The sequence below is a fragment of the Diabrotica virgifera genome, chromosome 3 (genome assembly GCF_917563875.1).
Source record: "Diabrotica virgifera virgifera chromosome 3, PGI_DIABVI_V3a".
Classification (NCBI taxonomy): Eukaryota; Metazoa; Arthropoda; class Insecta; order Coleoptera; family Chrysomelidae; genus Diabrotica; species Diabrotica virgifera.
Window position 1 is genome coordinate 111381277 of NC_065445.1, and position 25788 is coordinate 111407064.

Here is a 25788-nt window from a genome sequence, read left to right on the forward strand (position 1 = left end):
GACCTTTCTCCCCACTATAAAACTTATAACCCTAAGCATATATAGAAAAGGCCCAAGAAGTTGTTTGAGGACAAATTCGCCCGTCCAGAAGAAGAATGACGCAACCGCAAAATGCAAAATTCTTAAGAAGAGCGAAAAACGATTTTTGATATCAAAGTCATAAAGTATGATCAAAATTAGCCATCCACCACACCGTGACCAGGATCTCGAGATATAAGCGTTTTTTGGGGTGTGCCGCTTGTCTATGAAGTAACATAACTTTTTTCCTATTGTATATTTTGACTTAAAATTTTCCAAAAAACTTCTTCATGAATCATGTTTTATTGTTGTTGGTTAAAATTATAAATTAAAAAGTTTGTCACTCAACTTTTTTAAGTAAACATGAAACTAACGGAATATGATGACAAAAATGTTTAAAAATTAACAACTCCTTTTATAATGTGTTTAAACATTTTGGACAAATTTCATTGTTATCTACATACTTCAACGATAACACAGTTAAATTTTTAAAAGGAAATATTTCCAGCGACCAAAGATACAGCGAGGTAAATTTGAAAAATCATCAAAATTGATTTTTGGCACTTTTGTATAAAATTTGATTTTTGAACATGTTCCACCAACTTTAGATAAAAATAAACTTCATATTCGGATTCAGCGACCACAAAAACATAAAAAATTACCAAAATTAGTCAATTATCTTAAATTTGATTTTCGTGGTCGGCATAACGTAATTTTGAAGTATTGTTTTTATTGTATTCCTATGAGAATTACAGAATCTGGTGAAGTTTGGAGCGCTGTAAAACCTAGATAATAAATAAAATTAAACAACTTTATAGTGAAAATTGTTCATTGAAAAATCCTCTACAAAATCGCTATGATGTTATTTTATTGTGAAATGAACGGAAAAAAAGTTATAACCTCCAAAAGGAAACTTCTTACAAAATTGTCTCTTATTTTTGTTTATAACTTTTTTGTTGGTCACTTGACGATAAAAAGTAATACACGTAAAATTGTAGAAAATTGAATTTGCTACATTTTATGTGTAATTAAATTTTCTGTAGGGTTGCTAGTTTAGCAGATACAGCGCGAAAGCCCTGTGCACCCCTTTTTTTAATATGGCGGCCGGGGGACAAAGGTGGCGACCCCAAAAACTTGAACTTAAGCTTCTACTGAACCCCCCTACACATTAAAAAAATAAAATTAACTCCTCTAAGAAATGCAATGTAAGTGTAACATTTCAATGGACTATCTCTACTGAAAAAAGTTTTGTTTTGAGTTTGACACTTTTCTTCCGGATGAGCAAGTTATTCTATGTTTTACATGACTTACCATTCATCCCTAGGGTCAGGCAAACTTCTATGTACACTAATCAGGTCACTGGCATACTGGTTGAAGGCGTTTTTCATCCAGCCCTCGTCCACTAATTTTTTTATATCCGCTGAAATAGAAACAATGTCAAATTAGAAATAATCAGTTTTTCAAAGTACTATAAATATAATAGAAATAATAGAAATATAAATAAAAACAATATTAGGTATGGTTTGTTTACTACAAAAATACGCTTACGTCACTTGAGATTACTGATGTCAGAACCCCACAGCGTTGACAAAACATTAGAATAGTAAATAATTATAGAAGCTATTTTCCAAACGTCAAGTTGATAGTATTTGGAAAATACCTCATATTAATTTACTATTTTAATGTTTTGGCAACGCTGTGGGGTTCTGACATCAGTAATCTCAAGTAACGTAATATTTTTGTAGTAAAAACAATAGGTGCATATACAAAATTTATCGAAGTCAAAAAGGCAGTGAGTATTTTCATAACATAAATTATGAGCAGATCAAGTTTTTGTAGACACATTTATAAACCGTTATCTGTGGTCCAATAATTCCGATATTGGTTTTCTTCGATAATATACTTACGTACACTTAAGTCCAGGGTTCTTTACCCGTGCGTCATTATTAATACCTGACGCGATAAAACACATACTTTTTATCTAGCATCATTGTCTTCCACGCATGAAACTAACGACAAACCAGATACCGCCTGTTATTAAGTAAAGACACATGTTATTTTTGTAAACGCTCTAGAGTCAGTATATTGAAAAGAGATAGATACAAAAAAGACGCTTGGGAACGTTTTCAGATTTTAAAAAGTACAATTTGTGACGTTTCTGGGTTGTTTACTTGTCACTGTCAGTTTGTTGGATTTTTTGCTGTTTTCTATCCTGTTTTTGCATTTAGAAGTTATTTATATTAAACCAAAAGTTGTTTTCACAACTAATTTTATACTGGACTTTGAAATTTTACGGTAAGTGTATTTAGTTTTGCCATTAATTTACATACAAAGTTAACCTCATTCACAGTTTAACGTGTAAAGAAACATGGATTCAAGTGTACAGAGAAATCTGATTTTATACAATGTGTCTACTTAAGTTGGGAAACTTTTTTATTATGAATTTTACAAAAAAAAAATATTCTTCATAAAATGTTCCGAGTGGTTTAAAACATTGATACAACCATCAGATTTCAAATTTTATCAATATTCTAGCTAGGAGGTAAGTCAAAAAATATGAATTTCGCTCAGGAATAAAGTACGTTTAAATTTCACAATATCGAAAATTGATATTATAAAAAGTCGTTCGGAATTAAAAATTATGTTTTAATATCTATGAAATTACATCATTCTAATCTAAAAAAATTGCAACTTTTTCCTAAATTACCAAGACCATTCCGTTTCGATAAAAAAGCATGAGATGAGAAGCAAATTTTCATAAAAAAAATCATTAAAAATCTAATGAACATCGAGTTCCTTTAGGCGACCTTTACACGGTCAATATTATTGAAGCAATATCGATATTCATCAATATATTGAAAGTGTAAGGAGGATATTGAAACAATAATATTCATGGCAATAATATTGAAGAAAATCAAATCGGTTTGATTTTTATTGAAGTCTCATCAATATATTGAGAGGCCGTCAATATTATTGACCGTGTGAGGGGTATACGGTATACGAGATATTGACCAATAAAACGTCAGTTGTTTTAAATATTATTGAAGCAATATCGATATTCATCAATATATTGAACGTGTAAGGAGAATATTGAAACAATAATATTCATGGCAATAATATTGAAGAAAATCAAATCGGTTTGATTTTTATTGAAGTCCCATCAATATATTGAGACGCCGTCAATATTATTGACCGTGTGAGGGGTATACGAGATATTGACCAATAAAACGTCAGTTGTTTTAAATATTATTGAAGCAATATCGATATTCATCAATATATTGAACGTGTAAGGAGAATATTGAAACAATAATAACATGGCAATAATATTGAAGAAAATCAAATCGGTTTGATTTTTATTGAAGTCCCATCAATATATTGAGACGCCGTCAATATTATTCACCGTGTGAGGGGTATACGAGATATTGACCAATAAAACGTCAGTTGTTCTAAATTTTAAATTAATTTTGTTAGTGTAAATGGTAATACCAAGTTGCATAATAAGAATAACAGGTGCTACTATAGTATGCTTATAATGAAACGACCCTATTAAGCTATGTGTATATATTTACTAATTAAGAAAATTGCATATAAATAATTCTACTTCGAATAGATCATAAAAAAAACGATCCATATTAATTTAGGGAATAAACAAAAATAATTTTTATATAATTGAGGGGCTTAGATGCTAGGGGTACAAGTGACAAAATGTTGTAAACTGAGTTAAGTGCACAAAATAATACTAGATAGTACTAAAAATTTAGTCGCAAAGAGATACAGGTGAATTAAACTAGTGGTGGCGACATACCGCAGGTTCTAGTTTGACTACTTACGAAATATTTAAAAAGAATTTGCGGCAAACAGGTATAACTACACTTGCACCCCTTTGCCTACAAGGTGTTGGATATTATGTTTAGTAAATCGTTTAGCATCTTTGCAAATCAAGTTCTTAAAAATTATTCAAACTACTTAAGTGAAATAATAACACAAAATGTACCAGGTAACTTTTCATAAGTAAAAACAAAAAAATTAATTTTTACGTAATTTTTCTTTTATTTTACTTTAAGAAATTCGTAAGGTACTTAAGTGACAAAGAGAAACAAGTGCAAGATTTGAAGCAGAGGGGTACAAGTGCGAGCGTTTTTTCAAAATTTAAAATATTTTGAATGAAAATAAATACGAACTTTACTGAAGTTTTTGCGATTAGATAAAAAAATGTATACAATTAATTCAAAATAAGTCCATAAGTCATTAATTCGCTGTCGAGTTTACCATGTAAATTTAACTTTGACTTCGTTTTCCTCAACTTAACCCTTAACCCATTAGCATCTAATTCCCCCAATTATTTCCTCATAATCATATCCTACTTTATTATAAATGGTGAAACGAATGCAACTATTAGGTATAGTCCAGGACGCATCTGTTTTGAGATGGACGTTGAAAGGTGACTCAAATTTTTTTTTGCAGAAATTGCTTGAAAATAACTCAAATAATAATATTTGAGTTATCCTCCCACTCAAAATGGTCCGGAACATTGTTTAAATAATCAAAATGTCAAAATATGAAGGAAAAATTCGATTTTTTTTATTGGTTTCTTGATTATAACTTTAAAAGTATTCATTTCTGAGAAAAGTTGTACTGACATAAAAGTTGCGAGGTTAAAAATTTAACAAATAGTCACCCTTGTTGCAAAATAACAATAATTGCGAAAAAAAAACCATACAAAAACAAGTATTCGCATTTTACGTTTTTCAACCATTTGTGCTAGACATAGGACCTTCATATTTTACCCAGAAAAACTTTATGATATAGTAAAACAACACTGCAAACTTCATTAAGATAGATTTAATAGATTTTGCAAAATAAATTTTGCAATCCAGCTTTCGCAAAAAAAATTCATTTGATTTTAATGTTACAGGCCTGAAAATAAAGCAGATAGCAAGTTGAATTTTTTTTTGCTTATAGAAGTGTACTGTACCTTTCATTTGCAATTTGCAAAATTAAAATCGATTAACTACCACGGCGTCAGGAAATTTTTTAAATAAACATTAATTTTTGGTGCTACCCGCAGGACAGCGGCGTTTTATTCACACAAGTTGATTTCCACCAAAATTTCTTCCAATCTTTATCTAATATATTATTTTTTTACTCTATATTTTGTTGTATTTTAATATTTTAATTCCACAAAATCAAACGTATTTTATTATTATTTGTGAAATACTGTTTAAACAATTGCATATGTTTAAAAATAATAAATCTCTAAGTTAAAATATATGAACAAAGAAAGTTTTTGCTAAAAAAAGTGTTATTTCAAAGGATAGAGTATGTGTTTTTATTTTGCAATAAACAAATTTATTTATTTATATCGAAATGTAATAAAAATTAAAATGTATTAATCATTATCAAAGGTCATTGGAATGCCCAATCAGAGCAAACTATCCGCTATCCTGCGCGTAGCACCAATAATTAATGTTTATTTAAAAAAGTCCTGACGCCGTGGTAGTTAATCGATTTTAATTTTGCAAATTGCAAATGAAAGGTACAGTACACTTCTATACGCAAAAAAAGATTTCAACTTGCTATTCGCTTTATTTTCAGTCCTGTAACATTTTGAAAAAATGATTTTTTTTGCGAAAGCTGGATTGCAAAATGTATTTTGCAAAATCTATTGAACCGATCTTAATGAAATTTACAGTATTGTTTTAATGTATCACAAAGTTTTTGTGCCTGAAATATGAAGGTCCTAAGTTTAGCACAAATGGTTGAAAAACGTAAAATGCGAATACTTGTTTTTGTATGGTTTTTTTTCGCAATTATTGCTATTTTGCAACAAGGGTGACTATTTTTTAAATTTTTAACCAATTCTATATTGTAGGAATTTTAATCACTCAACTTTTATGTTCGTACAACTTTTCTCGAAACTGAACACTTTTAAAGTTATAATCAGAAAACGAAGAAAAAAATCGAATTTTTCCTTCATTTTTTGACATTTTGATTATTTAAGCAATGTTCCGGACCTATTTGAGAGGGAGGATAACTCAAATAGTATTATTTGAGTTATTTTCAAGCAATTTCTGCAAAAAATTTGAGTCACCTCTCAACGTCCAAATGTACTAATATTTTTACAGATGCGCCCTGGTCTAGTATACTTAGGTGTTGAAACAGTTGTTCATCCATTCTTAAAAAGTGTTTTTTATCTTTATTGATCAATATTATTGAGTCGTGTGAGCGCTATCGTTTTTTTAACCATTTATTCGTGAATAATATTGCTTCAATAATAGTAACTATGTAAAGGTGGCCTAGAGTTAATAACCTTTCAATTAGTTAATGTATGCTTTCCGTTTTCTATGTTCGTCGTCTCTATGCCTTGTAAATGGTAGAAGGCAGAAGGCAGAGATTCAGGATGCTAACAGAGAATGGTTCTAATAATGAAGGTTTCTAGATTTAAATTAGTTTATATTATTTTCAATAATGTATTCTGTATCTGAGACCTTCCTACTTTCTATTTTCTTTAATAGATGTCACTGCAGCGTCCTCAAAGGAGATTTCAATGTATCTTTGAAATTTCCTTTAAATAGGCAATTTTGTTTTGTGTAGTCTGGGCTGATTATCGGAGAATAGGCCATTTTTGGGAAAAGTTATTTACCAGCAATTTTATTGCCGAAATCGAATCTTATGATGGTATATATTAATAATATAGGTATGCAAAGTCCGCAGATGGTGTGCTACTTTTTTATAAACAAAATGGCGCCCGAAAATCGTGTTTTTTTCAATTTTTGCTATATAACTCCAAATATTTTAATTTTACACCAAAAACACCCAAATAAAAATTCACCGCAATTAAATTATGCATAGAGACGGGTTTTTCCCCATTCACTTCGACGAAAACTCTTCCCGCAAAAAGCGGGTTTTTCCAACAAAATCTTTAATTTTCAACTAAAATTTTAGATAAGTAATTGTTAATCAATAATTAAATAACTTGGTAATGTAAAAGCCCTTTTTGTATAGATTATAATTCCAGAAGTCGATGGAAATTGAATGAACCGTTTAGCAACAATTGAATTGTTAATTAAAAATTTACGGTCGCTATAATAACGACAATAATTATAATGCATAAGAATAACTATGATTTTTTCATAAAAAGACACTATACCTATCTAATGTACTTTACGGAATTGAAATTGGACTATTTAAGCGGCCTCAGGAATATTTTAAAATTATAAAGAATTTTTTGGCTTATAAACAAATAGAATATCTCGGGAAATATTAAACTAAATTAAATAGTAAAAACGGTATTCGAAAAAAAGAGGCAGGACGCTTCTTTTAAAAGAAAAACGTTTAATTATGATGAGTAGTTCCTGAGATACAACCGGTCAAAGTTGACCGGAATTTAGGACAAATATATAAAAAATAGGATCATAATTTTCAAACCATCACCTTTTTATTTTTGTCCTCTTTCTACACACCAATTTTCATATCCTTAAAATACTCATAACATATATTATTATAATAAAAACTATCGATAATACGTGTGAAAATTGCCAAAAATAGCAAAATTCCAATCAAAAATTAGGTTGGAGAAAATGTAACACTCAAAGTTCAAAATCGGTATACATTAAAAAAAAAATGCATTTTCTCGGCTTCCCATTGAGCAATTTCCTTCATTCTTTTTTTGTTCCCAAGTAACTCGAGTAGAGCCATCGAACTAACGAATTATTAAATGTCAAACTTGCTTTTGTTTTGTTACCGATGTACTGGTGTTATTTACAAATTTCTATAATGCACCTCCATATTGTCCCCGGAACCACACCAAAAAAAAAGGAGAATTAATAAAGAAAATATTCAAAAATTGATTTTGGGCCACCACTGCGGCTTTAGGGTGCAGAGAAAGTGAAATAAGCATATATTATAATGTGTAGCAGACAGTGTGTTCTTTTATTTTCCATAAGTACGTTATCAATAAAATGAATATGTGACGAAAAAAAAAACAAACTGGAGCCCGCCAAAGCATTTCTGAGGTTTACGGCGCCACTGTGCCGAAACGGTTGCTTATACGAAAAAATGCCTAGGACCTTATTTGTAGAGAAAATAATGGTCTTTAATTCTGTATAAGTTTTGTTTTAAAAAAATGCATAGGTAATGAGAAAATCGTAAAAACATGCTCTCCAAGGGATAGGGGTACTTTCTGCAGGGATGTTGCAATAATCATATATATTTATAAAAAACTCTATTGACGGAGCATAGGTTCATATGGGTCAAAAAGCAAAAAAATTTTTTTTCAACCCCCTTTTATTTATTTTTTTTGGCTACAAGGGTTGCACTCTCGCTTTTGGTGTCTGTGCTTGGGTAATAAGAACTTGCACAAAATGATATATGAAGCATTTTAATAAAGGGCATGGTGTGTGAAGGATTCCAAGAAAATCTTTATTAATTCTTTTTTTTTTTTGGTGGTTCCGAAAAAAATGGGGGTGCATTATAGAAATTTGTAAATAGCACCAGTAGCATAGGCGGTTCAGATGGTATAAAAAGGGGTTTTTTTAAAATGTAACACCCTGTAGTTAAAAAATTTGCAATTGCCCTTAAATGAAACCTATACCAAAAAATCAGCCACTTATTTGCGATTAATTGCCGCAGGGTTTCTTCTTAATTTTCGTTACAGTTAGGGAAAAATAATTTTTTTTATAAACATCTTTTTTAAAATTTGTCAACTTTGGGGCGCCACCCCCGCTAAACGGTGGGCGATAGACATATGTTGTCGGGAAATAAATAGTAGGAAATATAGTCCTCTTCATTTTACTATTAAGTAAATTTTTTTCAAAACGTACAGGAAGGGTTACGTTTCGCAAAAATCACAAATAACCCCCTTTAAAGGGATGAAAAGGGGGTTCCGGGGTGAAATTTCTTAAGAAAAAGTTAGTCTCATAATAAGCACCCCTTGATATACCAGAAAAAAAAATAAAACCGGACTTGTGTCCATTTTGCGAGGTTCAACCTCTGTTTCCTACACTATATTCTGAGTATGGGGGACTAATCTTCGGTGGAATTTTACCAGCTGGACAGGCGGGTAGTGAGATGCAACTATTTAGATCTCCCTCGGCCTTCTTTGCTCCGGCAATTCGTTGGTTTGCAAATTTTAGAAACCACGAAAGTGTTACTAGAAGATTGGTCCCAATAGTTTTATTTTTGATATTATTTTTAATTTTATTAAAAGTAAAACTTACGCTTAAAAATACTTCTTTGTTTATATTAAATTAAATTTATGTGTTGTTATTTGTATAAAAAATGAGTATAAGACAACTAAATCAATAAAATGAAATTACATCAGAGAGAAAATAATATATTCATTTTGTGAATGTTTTACTACTCGTTTTGCCCATCATAAAAATATTTTTGTCAGAAAAAGGCACGCTTCGAGCCTCGCGCGACCTATAAACGGAGAAAACGATACCCGTGAAGGTAGAATATAAAATTTAAAATTTGTTGCTTCAACTTGTACAATCGACATCTGTTCAAATATTGATATTGGACATTTCTCCTCGTTTCTAAATCGATACATCTGCTGAATTTATATTCATAAACTCTACACAAATAGAAAAACTTTTTAGTAGAAATTGAGAACGACGTAACATATTTCTGGGGTTTAACAATACTCTTCCAAATCGCCTCCATACACTACGCGCCAGAAGAGATAAACTCTGAATTTATTGTGCAGGAATACAAGTACATAACATGTATGTTTGTATATATAGCAAATGAAAGCAAAAAATGCAAAATCTGCTCTGAATCGTGTAACTTTTTATATGATATATCCGTATCTTCACATAAAAAGTCTGTTAAAACTGTGGAATGAATAAGATATACATATTATATACAGTTGGAAAAATGAAAGAATACCCATGAACGATCACATCAATTACTTATTTTGTATTTGCTGTATTTTTCTAGAAATAACAAAGGTTTGTTATAGAAAAAGATAGCAAATACAAAATAAGTGATTGACGTGATCGTTTACGGGTATTCTTTCATTTTTCCGACTGTATCTTATTCTTTAAATAATAATTTACATGTATACGAGGAGTAACAAGTAGAATAGTCATCAGGAGAGCTGAAGAAATAATGCTGAATACTGCAAGACACTCAAGATATGATCCAGAAAACAACACAGCCCAACAGTGCCTGGATACATTAAAACAAAAACTCTGTTTATTCAGGGCGACTAAGGAGTTACAAAGTGAGTAACAACCGCAAATGCAACAATGCACTTTTTGAGAACGCTGAGAAAGCGTTCTATCGAAAACTTAATTCCACCGTAGAAAGTGTCGATAAGTAACTTTCCAAGCCAAGAAGAAATTCGTGAGTTTTGGGGAAATCAACTTTCCACACCAGTAACTCTTAACTCCAATGCTGGCTGGATATAAATACGACGCAGAACTGCCAACACTACATTACTACTCTCTACGAACCCTTCACCACTGAAGAAGACTCAAATATTATCAAAGAGCTTCATAACTGGAAATCTCCTGGACCAGACGGAGTTCAAAACTTCTGGCTTAACAAGTATTCATGAGCGCTTATAATTATATTATTTCTCATCCGCAGGAAATACAATCATTCCTAGCTCAGGGCACCACTTATTTAATACCGAAAGATCAAAATAACACCCAAGATACCAGCCAAATACCGCCAATTACTTATCCTCCAACTTTGTAAAAATTGGTGACATCCTGTGTAGCACGGCGTATCTACCACACTGTGCTCTAAACAATATCATAGAGCCTCAACAAAAATGATGCGCTAAGGGTTCCATGGGCTGCAAAGAATAACTTATCATCGACTCAGTCATTTATAACAATAACCAGGCATATTCTAAACAAAAGGAGCCTTTATATTGCATTCATTGATTACAAGAAGGATTTTGATTCAGTGCCGGATGAATGGCTTATAGATACATTGAAAATATATAATGTCGATGATAAGATCGTGTTCTTTTTAAAGTATGTAATGACAAAGTGGAAAACTAAAATTTACCTCCAAATACCTGGTGAAAATAACATCGAAACTGAAAATATTGCAATCGGCCGGGGCCTGTTCCAAGGAGATTCGTTGAGTCCACTGTGGTTCTGTCTAGGTATGAACCCATTATCTCAGCTGTTGAACTCCACTGAATCAGGTTTTAGGTAGGTATCAAAAATAACAACAGTGTGGTGCCGAAGCTTAATCATCTGTTGTACAGTGGGTGATCATATTATTAGAGCCACCTAGTAAAATTCAATGTTTTAGAGGAAGGGCATATAATTAAGCTGTATCATATATTAATGCATTTGTTTCCATTTGGCTGTCTTGTTACACTTTACGAAAGTGCAATAAATAGTCTGACAATAGTGGCAACACGCATGTGTGGCAATGCGTGACTCAGATGCCAGTGTTTGTCGGTGCTGCCGTCTAGCTTGCAACTCGTGTGCCTATTATTTTGTATTGGTGTTTAGAGTTATAATAAACTTCTCACCAAGGAAAATAACAGAAATAAAAACTTTAATATTCAATACTAATCACTCCAACAGAAACATAGCATCCATTTCTAAAGTTTCAAAGGCAACATGAACCGTATAAAGAAAAAACTTACATACCATTATTAAACAAAAGTAAAATTTTCTGAGGTGGCTCTCATAATATGATCAATGATCACCCACTGTATACAGGATGATTGATTAGTGGGGGCTCAATAAATCCGCTATAGTAATAGATAGCAATAAAAGTTAATAACAAAAATTGTATCTAACTTTGAGCTTCACATTATAAAATTAGTTAGAATGTTACAGGGTGTTCGATAACATAGTGACAGACCAAACTCATGTATTTTTAATGGAACACCCTATATTTTATTTTATATTCGAAATCCTGTTAACTTCTTCATCACAAAAATATAAAGGTTTGTTATGTTATACAGGGTATTTACAAAGTTATAACCCATTTTGTATGAAAATCGTAACAAGTTGAACTCCCTGTATAAATAAAAATAAGCAAAACGGCAATGGTTTATTAACGCCATATTTTTTTGTTTATTGTCAAAATGTTCAGGAATTATTAACATTGCTAATTTTCTTTATATTAAGTACAGGGTGAGTCAAAACGCAAGTACATTATTGTACTCAGTAATGTTAAATGGAACACCCTGTATTTTATATCATTATTGAAAATAATATTTCCGTACTTTAATTTTTATATAACATTCCCTATGTCCAAATTTATTAGTTTTCGAGATATTTTCATTTTTCAGAGCAAATTATTTTAGGTGTCTAAATTTATCTAAGTAAGCCATGACTGAATTGACAATTGACGATTACTGATTATCAATCCGGTAATCAATGTAACAATGTAGCAAATAAGGAAATAAAAATAATTTATTAGTAATACATTTTACAAAAACAAACACAACCACAACATGCAACATTTTTGAAACAATTAAAAACTACTTTTTTATGTAAATGTAACAAATAAAGAAAGAAAATTAGTAATAAATTTTACAAAAAAAACACACAAACACAAAATACAACATTTTGTGAAGACAATAAAACACTACTTTTGTATGTAAATTTAACAATGTAACAAATAAAGAACGAAAAATAATTTATCAGTAATACATTTTGCAAAAAAAAACATGTTTGAAAAAATTAGAAGTTACTTTTAATAAAATATTTTTAATATTTAATTACATAAGGTGTTCAAAATTACCTCTTAACACATTTATGCACGCCTAAAAACGATTATTAAATGAGCTACTTACTCTACGAAGAATTTGTAAATTAACACATCGAAATACACTTTGTATTCTATTTTTCATCTCATCCCTTGTTGTTGGAGGTATTTTATAAACTTCATTATTAACGTAACCCCAAAAAAATCAGTCAAGTTTATTAAATTTTGGTGATTTGGGTGGCCACGCTACTGGTCCATTAAAAAATGAAAATATCTCGAAAACCAATAAATTTAGACATAGGGAATGTTACCTAAAAATTAAAGTACGGTAATGGTACTTTTCAATAGTGATATAAAATACATGGTGTTCCATTTAAAATTACTGAGAAAATAATGTACTTGCGTTTTGACTCACCCTGTATTTGATATAAAGAAAATTAGCAATATCAATCATTCTTAAAATTTTTGACAATATGTAAAAAAATATGGCATTAATAAACCATTGCTGTTTTGCTTATTTTCATTTATACAGGGAGTTGAACTTTTTACGATTTTCATATAAAATTGGTTATAACTTTGTAAATACTCTGTATAACATAACAAACCTTTATATTTCTGTGATGGAGAAGTTAACATGATTTCGAATATAAAATAAAATATAGGGTGTTCCATTTAAAAAAACATAAGTTTGGTCTGCCATTGTGTTATCGAACACCCTACCCTGTAACATTCTAACTAATTTTGTAATGTGAAGCTCAAAGGCGGCTAAAATTTTTGTCGTTAACTTTTATTGCTATCTATTGCTATACCGGATCTATTGAGCTTTACCCCACTAATCAATCACCATGTATAGATGATTTGAAATTAATGGCAGCATATGCTCAAAACTGTACAAATATTTTCTAACGATAATAACACTTCGGACTAGGCAAGTGCCGTGTTTTGAATATAGTCAGAGGAAAGATACAGCCCTGTGGATTCGATATGCAAAATGGCCAGAACCTCAAGGCCATGGGTGAAAACGATATGTACAAATATCATGGAGTAAAGCAGGCGCGGAAAATTGACCATAAGTAAATGAAAACTGAGATCACTACTGAGTTTATACGAAGGGTAAAACAGCTTCTTCGTTCACAGCTTTAGGCAAGCCGCACACCAAAGAAACATGAAACGAAAAACATGAAACATGAAACGAAAAACATGTTTCATGAAAATTAAACACGGCTAAACAAATCTTGAAGTCCGTCTACCAATGAAACGAGTGTGATTCATGCTCATAACACATTTTTATTTTCGGAAAGTTTCATAAATGGCCGGACGTATATTTGTTTAGCAGTGGTTTATTTCCATGAAACGTAATTTACGTTTCATGTTTCTTTGATGTGCGGCCTGCCTAACAGTAAAAATTTGTTTAAGTCACTAAACACCTACGCTTGTTCCGCGCTTAGCTATTCATTTGGTATTGTTAAGTGGACAAAAACGGATATAGAAAATCTTCAACGAAAAGTACAAACACATCTCACGAAGGCACAAAAACACCATCCTCCAAGTGCAGTAGCAAGAACGATATTACCGCGGTATCTAGGAGGAAGAGGACTTACGGATATAGGTGAACAATTAGATAAACCGATTGCTAATTTAAGAACTTATTTTCAGATGCAGGCTGAAACATGACTTCAGATGACACAACACCGATCAAACTGAGGGAACCAGAAATGCGCACCTGGATGGGTAAACCTCTGCACGGGCGACACCCCAATGAGGTCAGCCGTCTATGTCGACAATAATACAGCGTCGAATTATTGGTTGACATCAGGAAAGATGTTCCCTGAAACAGAAGGTTCATTACTGACCATTCAGGATTAGTGATGAGCGAGACTGGTCTTGGTCTTGCGGTCTTGGTCTTGGTCTTGCAGCAAGACCAAGACCAAGACCAAGACCAAGACCGCCTTTTGGTTGCAAGACCAAGACCAAGACCAAGCTTGCAAGAACAAGACCAAGACCGAACCTTGCAAGACCACGCAAGACCAAGACCAACCTGCAAGACTCTTGCACTTTTTTGAGAAAAATTGGTTTTTATTATTTAACTTTATTTTTTTAGTTCAATAATATATACTGACATTGTAAGAAATCTTAAACAATATCGAGTTTTTAAAATACATAATATTTTGGTTATATTTTTAAGTCGTTTTGATTAAGTCAAACAGTTTGCATTTTCTCAACCTTCAAAGTGTCCAGAAGGCAAGTTTTCAAACGGCGACAGTTCAAGGAAAATTGAAATTACTTGTAAGACAAAAAAATTTAATTATAGATAGGGTAATCCATTTAAAAACGGTTTTTATGTACCAGTGGTTTTCGCTTTTTTGTCTAATAAAAATACTGACACTTATTTCAATTCTTTTCGCATAATCGAGGAAAAATGTAGGTCGTTAAATTTAAAATGAATACAAAAAATATCATAATAGATTTTGAAAAGGGATTCACAATGCTGTGAAAGCATTGTGGCCTGAATAAAAAAATAACTGGTTGTCGATTGTAATGTGTCAAGCTTGGTATCGCAAAATCCAAAAGTGACAAAAATTCCGATACTGGGAAATTTTTAAAATTATTTCTTGGATTAAATTTTTACAATCAACGAAAGTTGGAAGTTGAATTATTTGTAAAAATCTCGGATGACAAACGTGTAAAGAATTTTACTGATTTCATAGTTGAAAACTATTTGGAAGAATCTAGGTTTTCCCCAAAGAGGGCCAGTAGTACAAATAGTATGTGCCGCACTTGAAATGCATGCGGATCATTTCAGTGTGTTTTAAATTCCAGTTTTTACTACCCACATCCGAATATTTTCAACTTTTTAAATGTCATAATGGGTGTTCAATCCAAAAATATGTGAAAATAAAAAGTGCGAATAACTCGTGTTACGAGAGCAATGTAGTTTAAATAAAATTAAAGAACTGCAAGATAACAAATTACAGAATTAAGCCTTTATAACTCCCCATTAGGTTTAGTTATTATGTTATAGTATTAGGTCTATAAATAGGTATGGTAAATATGTACGTATTTACTAAAAAGTATGTTTTAGTTAGTTTATAAAAAAAGTTAATTATATTAAATAATGATTAGAGTAAAAAATATTTGATTTTTGTGTTCTCTAAAAAAAATTAATTTATGTTCTTAAATTTGACCCTCGTAGAATAAATACTACAGTGTTCGAGTGAATGGAGCAGATCATTATCTGTTAACAACTATAAACCGTTTATCCCTTTTCGCAAAATCCGTGAATTGAAGGTCCCCGACCATTTGTGACACCTTTAAGAAGCTCTTTTTCTTTAACATTTTATTAAAATACAGGGGCAATAGGGCAATAAACAATAATCCAGACTCAAGACGTGGTCTGAAGGCAGGCGGCAGGTATTGACAGCATGCAAAACACAACGTGACACAACCGAAGGCCGGCAATTGCAACAAGGGTTGTAAATGCCGGTTTTTCCTACTGATAAACATTACCATTATAAAAATATACTCTAATCTCTTTATATAGAGAGAAATAATTAGGTCATTAGGTGAATTTATAATGTTGAAATTGGTATCCGTTTGAAACTACATTCTACATTCTGTTAAAATTTTAAAGCAAAAAATATAGTTTCATTCTTCACATCTTTATTTATTTCAATGTACATTTTATTCGAAATTGTTTGGTTCAAATTATTACTATCAAAAAAGCAAGACCAGCAAGACTCTTGCAGCAAGACCAAGACCAAGAACAAGACCGGCTAGTGCAAGACCAAGACCAAGACTGCCTTTTAGCTGCAAGACCAAGACCAAGACCAAGCTTGCAAGACCAAGACCAAGACCAAGCTTGCAAGAACAAGACCAAGACCAAGACTAGCCTGGTCTTGGTCTTGTTCTTGTTTTGCTCATCACTATTCAGGATCAGGTTATACCAACTAAAAATTACCTAAAATACAGGGCCGGATTTAAGGGAGGGCAGGCTGGGCAGCTGCCCGGGGCCCCCACAAAGTCCCAAACATAAAAGATTCATTTAAACAGATATTGGCAGGAGATACAGGAACAATGTATGACAAGTATAAAATGAAGGAGCGAAGGAGTGATAATATTGCATTGTTCATGGTTATGTTTTTGACCTTCCACCGGGTGGGTGTATTGCTTCGTTTGTAAATTCTTATGAAGTGATGAGAAGAGAATTTTGTGATAGGAAACATGTAGATGCAGATAGTAGGCTTATTGATCACGAAATGTCTAAAGCACATGAAAGAATTGGGCGTATTGATACTGAAGTAGCAAAACAGACCGAAGAAATAAAGAATTATTGGAAAATGGTAACTCAAAGACTAATTTTAGAGTTATAAAGTTTATTTGTGAACGAGATTTAGCATTTCGCAGCGAAAAGGAGTTGTCGAGATCATCACAAAATGAAAATTATTTGAAAATACTCCAGTTATTAGCTGAATATGATCAATTTTTGAAGCACCATATTTTAATAAATATTCAAATCCTGGAAGCGGACATGTCAACTATCTTTCATCAACCATATGTGAGGAAATTGTACATCTGATGGGTCAAAACGTATTAAATGAAGTAGTTTCAAGGATTAAGAAGTCAAAATATTATTCAGTTCATACAAATCAATTAACTGTGACATTTCGTTACATAGAAGGTTTCACTCCTGTTGAAAGGTTTACCATATTTTTGCCAAATCGCCATCATAAAGCAGAAGATATATTTAATTATCTAATGACATTTTTGCAAGAACATGATATCGATCTGAAAAACTGCAGGAGACCGTTCTACGTTGATGCGTCAGATATCAATGGAAAATACAATGGTGTTCAGGCTGAAATTATAGAACAAAAAGGTACATATCCATACGTGGGTGCTCCGTGCTCGGTGTAGCTGCTTAAATGGATACGGCATGCGCTCCCCTAGATATAAACAGCAAACCGGTTAAATCACTGTGTGGCTGAAAAGAAGAGAATGTGGGATGTGTAAAGAAAAGGGTGATGTGGCTTCTACGTTGAGAAGCCGCAATAGGAAAAATACTACTAAAGTGCAGTAGTACTGAAGAAAGGGGAATTAGAAGGGATAGAAGTAGAAGTGGGAAGAGACAGAGGCAAACTGAATAGAGTTGGCTAGCTATAGATGCAAGAGAGCAACTTGACACTCAAGGATGGATACGGCTCGTTTGCATGCCTGTCGAAGAACAGTAGCTCTATATAGATAGTAATGATGACTAGAAGATGAAATAATAAAATAAGAATAATATACTGAAAATGAATGGAGATGAATAATGACTAAAAACGAACAAAATAAATAAAACTAACTAATCATGGGCGCCATGAAAATGATCTTCGATCATTTTCCCAGGTATCTTATACTGCTGTCAAATATTAAATATATTAAACCTGTAATAATGAACATAAAGGAATAATAAAATTCATGATATACAAAATAAATAAATATTTATTAAAATAACTACTAGATTTTTAACAATCTCTGAGTTAGACAAGCATATTATGCTGTGACTCTAACATGACAAAAGTTATACAAGAAGCTATATATATTTTAAAGATAACAACAATAATGTTATCTGTTATAAACTTAAATACCTCTTACAATTACATAAGTCTTCTACCAAATGGTTATAGTACGCCTGCTACGTACAACTAAAGGAAACTGACAAAGATGAAAATACTACAAATAAATAGGCCCAAGCCTCACTAAGGGAAAATACAATAATGAATAAATAAAGTTAAATATACAATTGACTAAAGTAGAAATGAAGTTGAGATAAATACTGACGATGACCTAAATTAACCGAACAAATGGAATAAAGCGAATAACAGTAAAATATTTGGGAAACAAGCAAGTAATATTACAAAATAAATTTAACCGAATTACATAAACCAATATCAAAGCAATAATAAAGTATTAAAAACCTAATTTTCTCTAGGCTTATTCCTGTGCACAAGAAGTTACCGTAGATACAAAGTTTGGGAACCAAATAATCTAATATACAAATATGTCAAAAAAAAACCAGAGGTAACCTAAATCTGGAAAAAAACATAGTGTATTTAACAGATAGTCTGAAATATAAAAAAACCAATAGTTACTAAAACACCTCACTAAATGTTCCCAAACGAGGTTGCGGTTGCATCCTAGAAAATGATGCACCAGGATGGTGCGACCCCATGACTCCTGTAGGCCCAGGTGCCAAGACGAAAATTGAGCTGGAACGCTCCCATAGCTTGTTCCCAAAAAGACGTATTCCCATGATGACTTGACTGTGGCTGTAGTGGTTTCCCTAGGTGTCAAAGGGCTATGAGTTCACCATGTGGTTACTCCAAAATGGCTAAAAAAATATTCCCAGTTTTATTTCTCATTTCAAACATGAGCAAAAATTAAAGGGAAGAAGAAATAATTGAGGAACTTTTTAGAAGCAATAGTATAGAAAAACCGACCATTAAAAATGTAACAAAAACCAATCTCAAGTAACCTTGAACTATTTTGAGTGTGAATACATGAACAAATGACATGGAATTTGTAATTTGAATATGATTAATTTAAGGAAATATCTGTAAAAATATTGAATTTATAAAATATTGGATATTCAAAAACCTACAGAGAAATGATACTTATTTCCAATATTAATTTGAGGACTGCATATGTTTGGTTATGTCTAACCAAAAAAATATATTAATGTATAATTTTCTTTGAATGAATACTCAATAATCGAATCTACATAAAATCCAAATAATGAGTTGACTAAGAAATTTTAACAATGGGACTAATATTTTAATATTCAAGGCTAACAAAAAAAAATATTATAAAAAGGTTTTATTACCGGTGATTTCTATTCCGATTCCAAGAGGGGTTGTTCTACCCACATGCCACCCTACTGTAGAAAACCATTTGTGGTAATTTTTTTCTTTTCACTGATGTTATAAAATAAAAAACCAACCGCCATTCTAATATTCTATGGTAGCAACCAACTTCACCTACAGCCACCAGTCAAGTGATGAACATTCGTCTCTCCTTCCAAGAGTACGACGTCAAACTCACAGAACGCGAAATAATTCTCGATAGGTGAAGTACGTTCCATCACCGAGGTATGACGTCACGTCAGTGGTCCTATACGAGAAATTAGAGAATTTAACTGGGAGAGCGAGGGAAAATAATTATAAAAATAATTAAAGAGTTAAGTTAGTAACGTGACCGTTACAACTGGTTGGCGATCACCAACGTATCTACTATGTGGAGCTGCTACACCGAGCACGGAGCACCCACGTATGGATACGTACCTTAACATCTTGGAGTTGTGGATTCCTTGTGTCGCCCACTCTCTAAATTTAGTTTCAAAAGCTGCAACTGAGTGTTATCATGCATTAGCATAGCACCGCATTCTTTAATTTCTTAGAAGAACTAGCTTATATATATTTTTCACTTCCTCTACATATAGATACAACTTAACAGAATGTTTTAAAGCTGCGCCTTAAAGCGACAGCAATACAGACCGTGCCAAAAATATTATTGTTCCTAAAAGAGCAAATACTACTAGATGGTCATCGAGGTAATGCCGCAAAAGAACTAGTTAAAGGTTATATTCAGATTAAAGGAGCAATATCCAAAATTTCGGAAGACTATGAGTAACAATCTAAAACTCATTGCAAATGATTTGTTGTACCTATAATCGAATGTGTTTACTGGAAACAGATAGGATATCAGGGAGGACAAACAGCACAAGTCGTATTCTTCAAGATCCAATTATTGACCTTAATAATTCAGAAGTGGCAGCACTTAGATCACTTATACAAATTTTACAGTCAAGACGTGACAATTTCGAAAGATATGAGAACATCGGGGAAGTTTAGAACTCAAAATTTTATCGGTATTATAGATTACGTCTAAGTCAGGGGCTTTCTGCATAGGATTCCATCCATTCCAATTTTGGATTTTTACATCATTTTGGAAAATTAAACAATTTAACTCTGAATGAAATTGAAGCTCACTCACTAAAGCTTACCAACATTTATAGCAATGATTAAGATGAAAACTTATGTGTCCATCTGGTACAGTTTGTAAGATTCTTTAATTCAATTAAAGAGGAAATCAGCTCATCAAATATAAGCAAAGAATTTCAAATGTACCAACTGCTAAAAAAAAAAGAATATGAATGATGCTTTTCCAAATGTTGAGGTGACACTTTGTTAATATTTAGGTCTGATGCTAACTAACTGCCGTGGTTAGAGATCATTCTTAAAATTTAAGTTAATTAAAAATCGACTTCGGTTTATGATGGGCCATGACTGTTAGACTTATCTCTCTACAATGAGCATTGGCCACGATGTCTAAATGCAACTGATGGCCCACATAATCAAGAAATTTTTAATTAAAATATCTCGAAAAGTTCCCGGACTTTAATCACACATCTTACTATTATTTTTAGTATTTTACTGTAACAAGTTACAGCTCTGGTACTTTTTATTATTTAAAATTATATTTATAAAACTAGATCAATATTTTTTTAATGGTAGGAGGTAGGGCTCCCACACCAATTCTGCCCAGGGGCCCCCACAGGCTTAAATCCGGCTCTGCTAAAATATATCGTCAAAGACCCTCAGGTCCAAAACGACAAATGCCGATTTGGATGTCAAGCCTAATAAACCATCAAACATCTTACAGGGGGCTGCCAGGCATTTGCGCTGCAACTGAATGCAAGGAACGGCATGACTCGGTAAGAAAGATTCTTCATCAAGAGATATCTATCAAGCTGAGACTTCTCCAAATGGACCATCTCCCATATTATCAACACGTCCCTGAGAGTACGCTTGAGAATGACAACTACAAGTTATTCGCTGTGTGAAAGTACTTGGAGGGGATACGAGAAACGATCGTATGCGTGTAACGGAGAAATCTTGCAAACTTCTTAAATAATTCATATTGTCAATTGAAATTGTCAAATTGACGTATATTTCATACCTACTGTCATTGAAAAAGAAAAATTATATGTTGCTCTACAATCTACAATATTGATATGATATGCAATTATTTATTAAAATAAATTTAATTGATTGTATTTTGCTTGCAGTATTGCATTTTAATAATTATTTTATTTACTACATATTGTTTACCTTTTAATAACATCACCTTAATCTTACTTTTTCTTCTTATTCGTTTCTTTGGACTATGGCCTTGACAATTATCCAGCAACCAGGACTAATATAATTGGCCAATATAATTAAAAGTGCTATAAATGTTGCTGATCTATGAAACCAGGTGTCGCTCTTCCGAACTTGCACGGTCCCATACTGAGACAGCACTGTATTCACAGACCAAACAGTGGCATACAATAGACCAGATCTCATCATCATCATCATCATCATCTTGGTGCTACAGCCCTTAGAGGGCCTCGACCTTCTCAAGCTTTCTACGCCATTCTGTTCTGTCCCTTGCTTGCATTTTCCAGTTGCCGACTCCGATCTTCTCGGCATCCTGTGTTACCCCGTCCATCCACCTCAGCTTTGGTCTACCCCGTTTTCTCATTCCCACGGGTTGCGCTGTTAGAATCTTTTTTATCATGTTCGATTCAGGGGCCCGGGCTACATGTCCTGCCCACTGCAGGCGGTTTCGCTTAATTATAGTGATAATATCTTTTCCACTAAACGTATGCTTGTAGTTATTCTGCAGTTCAAAGTTATATCTACGCCTCCATATTCCGTTCTCACAGACCGCTCCGAATATCTTACGTAGCACCTTTCTTTCAAAAATCGATAGAGCTGATTCATCTGTTTTAGTTAGCGTCCATGCCTCTGATCCATATGTGAGAACGGGGACTATCAATGTTCTATACAGCCTTATACGAGATTTTTGAGACAGACGTTTGTTGGCTAAGTACTTTGATAGACTATGATAATACCTGTTTGCAATTATTATTCGTCTTTTTATTTCCCCTGATGTGTTATTATTGGGGTTAACCGATGTCCCTAGATATATGAACTCTTTGACCGCTTCGAAGTTTTGGTCATTGATGACTAGATCTGCGTCAACATTTCCAGCTCTTGTGTTTGTGTTAGTCGCCATGAATTTGGCTTTATTTCGATTTATATGTAACCCCATTCGTTCTGCTGCTGCTACTAGCTCGGTTAGGATTTCCGCAGTTCTCGCTCTGTTTCTTGTTATAATGTCCACGTCGTCTGCATATGCTAGAATTTGGACAGATCTATTGAATATTGTTCCCCTGCTATCTATATTAGCGTCTCGTATGACCTTTTCTAATGCTACATTAAAAAGTTGACACGCCAGCGCATCTCCCTGCCTTAACCCCCTATGTATTTCAAATGGGGTTGACGAGTCGTTTTGAATTTTTACTGCTGATATCATCTTCGCCATTGTCACTTTTACCATACATACGAGTTTTTTTGGAATTCCTAACTCATTCATACCGTTGTAGAGACTTGGTCTTAACGACACTGTCATATACAGCTTTAAAATCGACAAAAATATGGTACATATCTATGTTAAACTCTTGCGCTTTTTCCAGGATCTGTCGTACTGTAAAGATCTGGTTAATGGTTGAACATCCACGCCTGAATCCTGCCTGATATTCTCCTAGAAACGATTCGGTATAAGGCTTCAATCTCTCGTGCAAAATGTTTGACAATATCTTGTATGCTGTATTTAGGAGAGTTATTCTGCGGTAATTATTGCATTCCAGTTGGTTTCCCTTTTTGTGTAACGGGCATATTAAGCCTAAGCTTCATTCTTCAGGCATTTGCTCCTCAGACCAAATTTTACAAACAATTTCTCGCATCACCTTGGCGAGCTGCTCTCCACCGTGCTTAAATAACTCTGCTGGGATGCCATCGCTGCCTGGGGATTTGTGGTTTCTTAGTTTTTCTATAGATATTTTCATTTCTTCTACCGAGGGGGGTTCCACGAGTTCCTCATTTCGGTATTCCAGCTCTATATTGTTAGTAGGTTCCCCTTCCAGTAACGAAAGTGCTCTACCCATCGTAACAGGATATCCTCTTTGTTGGTAAGTAAGTTCCCTTCCTTATCATTACAATAGTTGATTCTCGGTTTAAATTCTTTTCTAATAATATTTACCAGATCTCGTACTAGTTAATAAATTAACAAGACAAACAACACTAATAATTGATGCAGCGATACCTAACAACAATAATCTAATTTCCTAAATTTACTGAAAATATTGCCATGTACAGAGATCTGGAAATTCAAATACGAAAACAATGGAGAATGCAAAGTATCCAAAAAATATTTATTTTTATGCCTACTGCTGGAGTCATAAAAAAGAACCTCCTACAAACATAAAAAAGCTGGGTCTAAATGAACATCTTTATAAGACCATGCAGAAAGCTCTACCACTCTAGACGGTCAAATGTGTCCGAAAATTTTTGGGAGATAATCCAGCATACCAAGTCACCTAGGGCTCGATAACACGGAAAGAGTCCAATCAGAGCTCAATCCTTTTGATACCGTAGGTATCTGGGATGAGTCAATTTTCCCCTTAGAGAGAGTGAGAGCCTTATGGCCGAATCTCGATATTCTTTCTTATAGTCAGTAAAAAAAAACAATTATTCATTTGAAGGGTCAGAGGGAAAAACGATGATGTCAATTTTTGGTCATTTTGCGATTTTTGTGCAATCTGTTAGCTTAGAAAGAGCACTATCAACCTGTGAATCGCCAAGCGGAAATAACGATGAGAATCGTCTTAAAAACACGTCACAAGATTTGCCGCAAGGTGGAAAAACAATGAATATCGATACCTAAAAAGGTCTTAACTTAATGCAGAATGCATTACAAAAAGGTTGCAGGAGTTCTAATACATAAAAAAGACCAAACTATGAAGAAGGAACAACAACAGTTGAGAGGTTTTGAAGTTTAGGTATTGATATGAAACTTTGTTTCTCATTTTACCGAAAATGCTTCCAGATAGACATTCATCGTTCTTCCCCCTGACCCTTCATTTGAAAAAAATCCACGTCATATTTTTATAAAACTGTGTAGGGGAGCATTTATAAACTACGTCGTAAAAAATTTGAACTTTTTAACACCCCCCCCTCCGTCGTAATTCGTCGTTTAGAGACGACCCCCTCCCATGTCGACGTCGTCGTTGCAACTCACGACCCCCCTCATTGATTAAAAAAAAATCAATATTATTTCTGTTTTTTTTTTAATCAAATATGAGGGGGTAGGCGTAAGATCCTGGTCCAATGCTATTTAAATGCATTAATTTTTTTCGAATCCTCAGAAAACTAATAAATATATTTGAAAAATTTAAATGCAGAATAAAAGATTACATTATTACCGAGGGTTGAAAGTCCTTTAGAATAAACAAAAGGTTTCTTTTGAATGAAATATTTGAAATGAAAAATCAGAGAAAATTTCTCTTTTTTTTTTCACCCCTGTAACTTATTAAAATAAACATTATAGATGTTTTCAGGAACTTTTGGCCCTCCGCAATAATGCAGTCTTTCAATCTGCGTTTAAATTTTTCAAAAATCTTTATTAGTTTTCTAAGTATTCGAAAAAAATGAATGCATTTAAATAGCCAAGAATTGGACCAAGATTTTGCATCTTTGATGAACCATCTTTCTTAACTGCATCATATAAATCTTTATATTTATTTTGTTTTGATTTCGATGCCATTTCTTCTAAAGTATAAATACGACTTACTAACTAAATAGAAAACAATATTTTATTTCTATTCGTTGTTTCCGAACTGTTGTTTCACACACAGTATGCAGCACATAAATGAACTAACAATTTAATATTTTTTTGCTTCCAGACGTTGTTCTGTATATAGAAGCGATTGTTTAAACCCAAAGAACAATGTCTTATTGTTTGTTGTCCTATACAAAAGTGCTATCTAATATTATTTTAACGCCGTGAATGATAAAAACGAAATGAAAAGTATGCGATAAAAGTATCTATAATAGAATTATTCTTTTTAATTTTAACAAAGGTATATTTATTCGTAAACGTTTTGTTTTATTTTCAATTTCATATCAAAAACTATACGTTTTTATATGAATATCT

The 25788-nt window shown here is 32.8% G+C and overlaps 1 protein-coding gene across 5 annotated transcripts in view; it reads right to left on the bottom strand.

Moving 5' to 3' along the window:
- Positions 1–25788, bottom strand: part of LOC114332128 (putative polypeptide N-acetylgalactosaminyltransferase 9) — a 602804-nt gene that overhangs the window by 107655 nt on the left and 469361 nt on the right. For all 5 annotated transcript variants that reach the window (XM_050646835.1, XM_050646836.1, XM_050646837.1 and 2 more), the window contains one exon: positions 1330–1438. In XM_050646835.1, the coding sequence (XP_050502792.1) occupies positions 1330–1438 (109 nt within the window). The remainder of the gene's footprint in view (positions 1–1329; positions 1439–25788) is intronic.